Source organism: Salmo salar, chromosome ssa12 (genome assembly GCF_905237065.1).
Source record: "Salmo salar chromosome ssa12, Ssal_v3.1, whole genome shotgun sequence".
Classification (NCBI taxonomy): Eukaryota; Metazoa; Chordata; class Actinopteri; order Salmoniformes; family Salmonidae; genus Salmo; species Salmo salar.
The window spans coordinates 32,284,732-32,294,660 of record NC_059453.1 but is presented as its reverse complement, the minus strand read 5'-3'; the positions used below and the strand labels follow the sequence as shown (position 1 = coordinate 32,294,660).

At 45.8% G+C, this 9,929-nt stretch overlaps 1 protein-coding gene across 1 annotated transcript; it reads right to left on the bottom strand.

The window, feature by feature from the left end:
- Positions 1-1,477: 1,477 nt before the first annotated feature.
- LOC106564914 (cytoglobin-2) lies at positions 1,478-9,428 on the bottom strand. The gene is made up of 3 exons (XM_014131421.2): positions 8,764-9,428; positions 2,373-2,604; positions 1,478-2,101 (listed from the first exon to the last, which is right to left on the bottom strand). The coding sequence occupies exons 1-3, from the start codon at positions 8,919-8,921 to the stop codon at positions 1,937-1,939; spliced, it is 555 nt and encodes a 184-aa protein (XP_013986896.1). The 5' UTR covers positions 8,922-9,428; the 3' UTR covers positions 1,478-1,936.
- Between the last annotated feature and the right edge of the window lie 501 nt (positions 9,429-9,929).

Here is a 9,929-nt window from a genome sequence, read left to right as displayed (position 1 = left end):
CTCAAGACCTGACGCCAAATGTTTTGCTAACAGTGTGAGACTGGTGCGTGTATTGTACTGTAGGTGTAATGGGAGAGAGAATGTATTATATACAACAACTTCTACAGTAATCCACCTCATTTCCTCTCATCTACAGCCACTTGTCTCTTGCTGAATGAGTTTGTCATATTGTATTAGCTCGACTTCCTGTGTCAGTTATTTATCAGCCATGTAAGCCTACTGTATATCCATCTTGTAACATTACTGCTGGCCTCCAAAGGAACAACAAAGGAGAAGGCTGTAGAATATGAGTAGAATTATATTATTAGCCAAGTAGCCATGGTAGCAAAGCAGATAGAGGGATGTTTTCTCTCAGCATTTGGCCAGAGGAAAGAAAGGATGAGAGAGTAGGGGAGATATTTGATGAATGACCAGAAGAGGAAGAGCGGAGCCCCATTACTTCCTCATTAATGGTAAATGACAAAGCCGAGAGGGACCAGAGCGCAGGAGTTACCATCAGAGACACAGAGGAGATTGGATCTAAACTGACATTCAAAATCCATTTGTAGTGTATTCAGGGGAAGTCAGGAGCAAGGCTCCAACTTGTGCTATCGTATTGTACATGTCAACCCAACATGGTTTAAACTGTACCAAAGTGTCTAGACCTCTTGGTAGGGTTGTAGAGTGCTTAGTATATTAGATATGGTCGATATTAATATTTGTTCTTACCCTAGTGGTTCAGAGGTAAAAGATATACTGATGCTACTTCAAAGGGTCCGTTGTATTTCCAGAGACCTCTGGAGTCAGTTTCTTAATGAGGAAATGTAAACGCTCTGTAAATGCTCTGTAAATATTAGCATATGGGTGGTCAAAGTTGTCAGAGCAGTGTATGTGTGTGCTCGTGAGTGCATCCTTATAAAGAGGAGATGATACCCTAACAGTGATCTGTCAGCCTGTGGCTCTATCCCATCACTTTGAAACGGTTTATAAATTAAAATAGCCAATTGCCGTATGGACAGAGTGTTAGCAGATGGGTGTGCTTGTATAGTGCATGAGATGGGCATGGAAGGAGACAGGGTGTATTTGGGAATCCAAAGTGGCATACTTTCAGTGAGCAACAAAACTCCCTAAAATGGAGCCCTTAGTTCCCTTGAAAACATTGAAGATTTACGATACTACAATGAGTGTTGAATGAGGGCATAAGAGAATACATACACTCACTTACTGTACGCTATACAGACAACATCCCAGGAGCTATACAGACAACACCTCAGGACCTATACAGACAACACCTCGGGAGCTATACAGACAACACCTCGGGGGCTATACAGACAACACCTCGGGGGCTATACAGACAACACCTCGGGGGCTATACAGACAACACCTCGGGGGCTATACAGACAACACCTCGGGGGCTATACAGACAACACCTCGGGGGCTATACAGACAACACCTCGGGGGCTATACAGACAACACTTCGGGGGCTATACAGACAACACTTCGGGGCTATACAGACAACACCTCGGGGGCTATACAGACAACACCTCGGGGGCTATACAGACAACACCTCGGGGGCTATACAGACAACACCTCGGGGGCTATACAGACAACACCTCGGGGGCTATACAGACAACACCTCGGGGCTATACAGACAACACCTCGGGGGCTATACAGACAACACCTCGGGGGCTATACAGACAACACCTCGGGGGCTATACAGACAACACCTCAGGGGCTATACAGTAAAGTACACACAATGAGTCAATAGGGAGAGGGGAATGACTCCCCCAAAAGTTGAACACAACAAGATATTCTTTGAACAGTCTCAGCCCTAAAAATCACCTTCCTCCATCCCTGTTCCCTTCATTTTTCTTGGACAGGGTCATTACAGAGACCAAACTTCCCCTTCAGGATCCGTACAGACCGTTACAGCCCTGCACTCCCCTGCTATCGCCCCTCACACTGCCGAGCTGGAGAGCTGCACCCAGCCAACCTCTGTGTAGGCGCCCGTCACATGCCAGTACACCGCCCCCAGCAGTTTGGTCCACACCATTTGCACTTCTGCTGTGAAGAATTCTGGGAAGTCCTCCGAGAGCACCTCCAGCATTACACCACACAGGATCTAAGAGATGGAGAAAGGGAGGAAGTGAGATAAACAATGAGGAGAAAAGTGAGAGGAAGAGGATGGCAAGATGTAAGGAAAAATAAAAATTGGTAGATGAAGAAAGAGAGGAGTAAAAATGGAGGAGAGCAATCTTGTCTAACAAATGCACCCTCGAAGCCTTTCCAGTTGGCCTCAACTTGAAACAGAGCAACGCAACTTCCGTCCTCTCCACTCAAAACCTTTCAGAGGGACATTAGGGACCACTAACACAGACAAGCCATGCCCTCACCTTAAAGTACATAGGCTCCACCTTGTGTTTGACAGCATGCGCCTTGCCCACCAGAGCCAGAACAGAGGACACTTTCTCTGGGTCGTGGAGGTTCTCCACCACCGTGTTGATGGCGCTCATCACCCGGCGGGCGTGGTGCCTCAGCTGGACACTGCGCTCCATCTCCTCTGGGTCATCCATGTCCTGAAACTGGCTGAAGTACTGCTTGGCCGATGGGAAGTTCACAAAGAACCTGGAGGACAGAAGAGCATTAACATTCTTACTCTGTGATTTTCCTGGAATTTCTGGTGACAAGGTTTATCTATGGCTCTGGGTAGAAGTTAGTGTACTCATAATATCATAAAACCCACAGAACAACCATGCAATCAAACAATATCAGGGGAAGTCCAAGAAACTGGGGGACAAAAGAGTCAGGGTTAGAGTTTGTACAGAGCCATGATGGTACAAGCACAACTTATGTGGATATCATCCATGCTGGTTTCAATTCTTCCAGGACAATAATATTCTAGTAAGACAATAACACTCTTATTTGAATGTCCTCATAATCCACACAGAGCAAAGCAGAAGATATCAATATGCCTACAGGCAATCAGATGATGTCAGTGCAAAAATGAGGGATGAATAATATGTCAGTTAATACCCTCGGCAAAATTCACTGAAATTACTGAAATTGGTACTAGTGGGGAATATGTACGCTTCATAACATTTGATCGAAGCGTTCAAGCTTGAAGATTTCGGAATCTACTCATTGAATGGATGCCCTGTGGCCATAAAGTCAGATGAGTTAATAAAACAATTCTGGAGACATTATTGCTCATTGTAATGTGTGACCTAGAGCTAATGAAAACTACCCAAAGTTTTCAAAATGCACAATGTGCCTCAAGTTGTAATCAGCCTCTTAAAATAGCCTCATCTGCACCTAGGTGATTGGGCTTACTTATCACTTGTCACGACTTGGGCTTACGACTCAAGTGTTTACGTCCTGCGAGTGGAGTGTGCGGCTCACTTCTCATGATTTCTCGCGTCTACTTGGAGCCTTGGAGAATCTGCTCAGGGCGCCAACAACACGCAACGTGGGGTGATTGGCAGGCGGGAACGGTAAAGTGGTGCTGATGAGGCGAGGAGCATTAAGATCATTACGTTTCTTTGAGTGTAATTAGAGGCAGGTGCTGCTGGGGACCAGAGGAGCGAGACGGGTGGCAGTCGATGTTCCTCTCGGAGCATTTCACCTGCGGTGACTGTGCGTAGGAGGTTTCCTCTGCCTGAATGCTTTGGCATTGATTATGAGCCACATAACAATACCTGCCATACACAGCGATGAAAGATGCAAAAAAATCCTCAAATGTCCTGTGACTGCTTTGTCATCTACAAAAGTGACAGTAGATACCAGCCTTGCATGTCCTAAAGTGCTTTTGTCAAGTCCTTCCCTCCCTAGTCACAGATACTGTATATCCTGCAGAACTACACACTTTTCCTGAATGGAAAATAATGGAACTTCAAAAGGAAGAGCACCTCTCTGAGGATTACTGGACTTCACACAGAGGGTACTATGACTGATGTGTGTGCCGTCTATGGACTAGTTTGAACTGCAAGTTATTTTAGGGCCATACAGTGAAGCCCATTCTCCAACCACCCTATGAGATGTAAGCTGAGAGAATGGGAATTTCCCCGCTCTGTTTTGATTGAGGTCTACAGTTTGTACGTCACCACCGCTGAGACTGACCACGTCAGGGCACCTCAATTAGCGGCTGTGTATTTTTGACGATAAGACTATAATGAAGTTTCCACAAGCTTACAAAGCGGTGCACTGCTTGTACAAGGAGATATGTGGGGGATACTTTTAGATTTTTGACTCTGCTCTCACCCTTTCTGGTGAAAGCACAGCATGCTGTATATGTAAACAAATGAATAATTGAAACACACACACAATCACTCTCATCTTGTTTCACCCCTGACCCAATTTGACTCGTGTAAGTGCTTTACACCAGTGCAGCTGACTGGGTACCAGGGTTTAGTTATTCAGCGTTGGTTAGGTTTGGCCCCTGGCAGCAGCGCTACACTACACTACACTGCATCCCCGCAGATCCTGTGACATGCTATGCTACATGCTATGCTAAAGAGGCGCCTGCTTGCCCATAGCTGTCCCCAAGCCAAGCTCTCCCAGCTGTCGCTGCTTCACTTTGTCTTTGAAACAACAAGGGACACTGGCGTGTTGTTCCTTGCAGATAAACATGAAAGTCCCTTAGAGCTTTGTGAGGAAAGGACTTTTTCTCTTAGAAGTCAGAAATGAAGAACTTTTTTCGTATAACTTCGCCAATCCTCTTCAGGGCCCCCTTTTATAGGTTCAAGAGTACTGTGCAATATACTGTTAAATATACAAACAGTGTATATCCACTTTTATATCTGCATGTATATTTATACATCTCTATAATGCAAGACTGTTAAAACATTTGCCCTGAAAGCCTAACACAACCAGAACCAGAGAGTGAGTGGAGTGTCTGGAGTGTCAAAGATGCTCTCACACTGAATTCCCCCAACCTGTCGCTGCATTTAAATGAAGTCATCAAAGCAGCACCATTAGTGGTTTGTTAGTCACATTCTAATTAGTCTTGAAGGGTTCTTTTCGGGAAGGCAACACGCTTCGAGTACTGAGAAAAACGACCTTGACTAACCTGTGCGAGCATTAGACACAGCACAGAGAGGTGGATTCTCTTTACTGGTCATTCAAAGCACTTCCATGAAATCAAATCAAGTCTCATCTCCTCAGCCATCAAGATCGACTACTTTGGAGATGTGTCCATCATGCTAGTATCAGAAGCATCCAGTCACAGCCAAATACTTTTGCTTGATGTTTGGCGATTTCATTGGGCTGCCATTTGTACAGTACTCGAGATGGCCGGAGGTGGTCTCCTCATTGGTGAAATTGCATTTGTGCGCATTGATGATGACATTAGCCCAGGCTATTGTCACGGTCTATTCTTTCCGTCCATCCAAGCAGAAGGATAGAAATGCAAATAGCTAAGCATTCACATGGCGAACCATGGAAGTCAACCGAAAAGTGGAAGGCTTTGACCCAGTATCCATCCACTCTTCAACATGCTTTCAGGATAGCTATTAGACCATTATCCATTCCGCACAGATGACCTGCTTACTCAGGCCATCTGCTTGTTAATAGGAGCAGGCCAATTAGTGGGTACAGAGGGATGTTAGGGAGTGTGACATACTGTACCAGTCAAAAGTCTGGACACACCTACTCATTCAAGGGGTTTTCTTTATTTGTACTATTTTCTGCGTGTAGAATAATAGTGAAGACATCAAAACTATGAAATAACACATATGGAATCATGTAGTAACCAAAAAAGTGTTAAACAAATAAAAATGTATTTTTGATTTTAGATTCTTTAAGGTAGCCACCCTTTGCCTTGATGACAACTTTGCACACTCTTCGCATTCTCTCAACCAGCTTCACCTGGAATGCTTTTCCAAAAGTCTTGAAGGAGTTTCCACATATGCTGAGCACTTGTTGGCTGCTTTTCCTTCACTCTGCGGTCCAACTCATTCCAAACCATCTCAATTGGTTGAGGTTGGGTGATTGGGGAGACCAGGTCATCTGATGCAGCACTCCATCACACTCCTACTTGGTCAAATAGCCCTTACACAGCCTGGAGGTGTGTTGGGTCATTGTCCAGTTGAAAAACAAATGATAGTCCCACTAAGCGCAAACCAGATGGGGTGGCGTATTGCTGCAGAATGCTTTGGTAGCTATGTTGGTTAAGTGTGCCTTGAATTCTAAATAGATCACAGAACGTGTCACCAGCAAAGCACCCCCACCCCATCACTCCTACTCCTCCATGCTTCACGGTGGGAACCACACATGCTGAGATCATCCCTTCACCTACTCTGCATTTCACAAAGACACGGTGGACTCATCAGACCAAAGGACATATTTCTCGTGTTTCTTGGCCCAAGCAAGTCTCTTCTTCTTGTTGGTGTCCTTTAGTACTGTTTTTTGTTGTTGCAGCAATTCGACCATGAAGGCCTGATTCACGCAGGCTCCTCTGAACAGTTGATGTTGAGATGTGTCTGTTACTTAAACTCTGTGAAGCATTTATTTGGGCTGCAATTTCTGAGGCTGGTAACTCTAATGAACTTATCCTCTGCAGCAGAGGTAACTCTGTGTTTTTCTTTCCTGAGAGCCAGTTTCATCATAGCGCTTGATGGTTTTTGCGATTGCACTTGAAGAAACTTTAAAAGTTCTTGACATTTTCCATACTGACTGACCTTCATGTCTTCAAGTAATGATGGACTGTTGTTTCTCTTTGCTCATTTGAGCTGTTCTTGCCATAATATGGACTTGGTCTTTTACCAAATAGGGCTATCTTCTGTATACCACCCCTACATTGTCACAACACAGCTAATTGGCTCAAATGCATTAAGAAGGAAAGAAATTCCACAAATTAACTTTTAACAAGGCACAGCTGTTAATTTAAATGCATTCCTGGTGACTACCTCATGAAGCTGGTTGAGAGAATGCCAAGAGTGTGCAAAGCTGTCATCAAGGCAAAGGGTGGCTACTTTGAAGAATCTCAAATATAAAATATTTTTTTGGTTACTACATGATTCCATGTGTGTTATTTCATAGTTTTGATGTCTTCACTATTATTCTACAATGTAGAAAATAATAAAAATAAAGAAAAACCCTTGAATGAGTAGGTGTGTCCAAACTTTTGACTGATACTGTAGGTGCAGTTGAGAAGCTTTGCACTCAGGAGGATCATTAGACCCAGCAGAGCATTCAAGCCTGGGCATGTCAAGAGAGCCTGTGATCTTGATGTCAAGGGACAGAGAGAAATGAAAGATAGAAAGAAAGAGACATAGTGAATAGAGAATGGGAGGGAGACTGAGGAAAGCGAGAGAATAGGAGGGAGACGGATAGTAAGAAAGAAAGTGAGGGAGAGAGAGGAACAGATATGGAGAATGAGAGAGAGACCGGCAGGGAGAGTCGAGAGAGACAGTGAAGTGCCAAAGCTTGTTGCTGTTACACACAGATAAGAATGCCACACACATGCACGTATGTACACACTCTCTCTCTCACACACACACACACACACACACACACACACGCACACACACACACACACACACACAGACAACTCTACACACTCTGCCCTCAGAGCTTTCCCTAAGGGACTATCTTGTCTCTCCCACCCAAAATCAGAGCACATCACTGCCTTAGCGACGCCACGCTGTCCGTTTTAACGAGCCCTCTCGGCGTTCCATGTGGAACACTGAGACAACACTTAGACAAAAGTCAAACGCATCCCAGCTCAGTCAGACAGCGACTCTTTTTTCAGATGCAGAGCCATACGCATTAAGACCAACACACACATACAAACAAAGTGACAGACAACTTGTAATATTAAAATTCCAGTAAATAAAGAATAATAAGCAGTCATCAAGGTGCCACAGAAAAGTACCTGCTAAACTGCTGGTTCAGGTTTAGAGTGAAGATGTGACAGGTAAAAGATGTAAAATAGGTGTAAAGCATCAACTGAACAGCTAGAAAAGGAATGTCTGCCTCAGACAGGAGGACATTTAAGCAGAAACATGTGCTCCCCCTCAATTATAGTGTCTTACAAAAATAGTCTGTAGAATGAAGAGGGCTTCTGAGAAATTGCTTTTTAATGAGGACAGAGGTGAGTGAATGAGAGCAGAATTTTCTATGTGTGGAGGTGGTCTGTGCAGTGTGGACTCAATCTCCCTGCGTTTTCCAGAGCCGTCTGTGGGATTTCATAGGAATGCATGAGCCCCCTCCAATCTGCACAAATCTATGGAAAACACACATCCAGCAGTGCTCAGGTGCAGTAAACATCAGTGGAAATCTGTGTTTATATGTTGGTCAAGTCTAGTCCCAATTAACCCCAATCACCCTCCACTGACAACTTTTTTGCCCAAACCTTTCTATGCCTGATAAGATGCTGTACATGAGAATGTACTTTTTTAAATTGTAGACCCCCCATGCCATCCTGTCCCACCAGCTACACATACCTTATGAGGACCCCTTGATACTCCACATACCTTATGAGGACCCCTTGATACTCCACGTACCTTATGAGGACCCCCTGATACTCCAGATTACCTTATGAGGACCCCTTGATACTCCACGTACCTTATGAGGACCCCCTGATACTCCACATACCTTATGAGGACCCCCTGATACTCCACGTGCCTTATGGGGACCAACAGCCGCAACACAATGAGGACTCTAAGCCCCGCGTACTTAATGAGAACCATCAGCCCTATATGTGCCTTAGGAGGACCTCCAGTCCCGCCACAATGGCGACCAACATCCCCATCACTGTGGAGACCAACAGCCCCCCCCCCCACATACCTTATGAGGACCGACACGCCCACGTCCTCGCAGTTCTCGTAGACGTGTACCCAGGTGTTCTGGATGATCTCCCGCTCGGCATCGGTCAGTGGCTCGGCCCGCTCCGGCCGCTCCCCACGCTCCATCGTCTCTCCTCCTACGTCTCTCGGCGACTCCATCCGAGACGACCTCCGCCGCAGCAGCTCGGAGGCTCCCGGCAGCAGCGAGCGGGGGAGGTAGGGAGCAAGGGAGGGGGGGAGGGAGAAGGAGAGCTGTGAACCCACGGCGACGGAGATGGAGGGATGGAGGAGACAGACGGAGCAGCCTTGAACGCTACCCACCCACCCCCCACCAAAACCACCACTCTCTCCCTTCGCTCTCCTCTCCTCCAAAACTTGTCCTCCACTGTTAATACCACTTCTTTTTTTATTCCCCTCACTCTTTCTCTCTTTCTCCGTTTCTTTGGTATCTTTCCTTCTCTGGTACGGGAGCTGTCTTCCCCCTGAACTTCTGTGTTTGTGAGGACCTGATGGAATGACGGAGGGAGTGGGAGAGAGGGGTGGAGAGAAAAGAGAGGGGGTGGGGAGAGATGGAGAGAGGGGGTAGAATAGAGAGCATCTATGATCTCTGTATTGTCCTCCCGCCTCCCTCTCACACACTCTCCTCTCTCTCCCTCTTTCCCCCACTCTTTCTCTCTCTCTCTCTTTCATTTTGTCTACCTAATGTGCGCACACATGCAACCACGTATGCACACACATGCACGCACATACACACGCACACAGATCCTAGATTCTCTCTATTCTACCCCCTCTCTTTTCTCTCCACCCCTCACTCCCACTCCCTCCGTCATTCCATCAGGTCCTCACAAACACAGAAGTTCAGGGGGGAAGACAGCTCCCGTACCAGAGAAGGAAAGAAACAAAGAAACGGAGAAAGAGTGTGTGTGTGTGCGTTCGTGGTGGGGTTCTGTGTCGTCTCATGAGAGAGCCCGTATAAACTGTGACAGAAAAAGCTATAGGAAGCCTCTGTCTCTCCACAGACTCTCACGGGACATTGTGCCTGACCGTTTGACAGGTAAAGCAGATAGAACAGAGAGAGAGAGTAAAAAAGAGAAGTTACCATTTGCATTCAGGCTATTGAGAAAGTTCTGAAATACATAATGGAGGTCAAGAAATAAGGTTAAACAT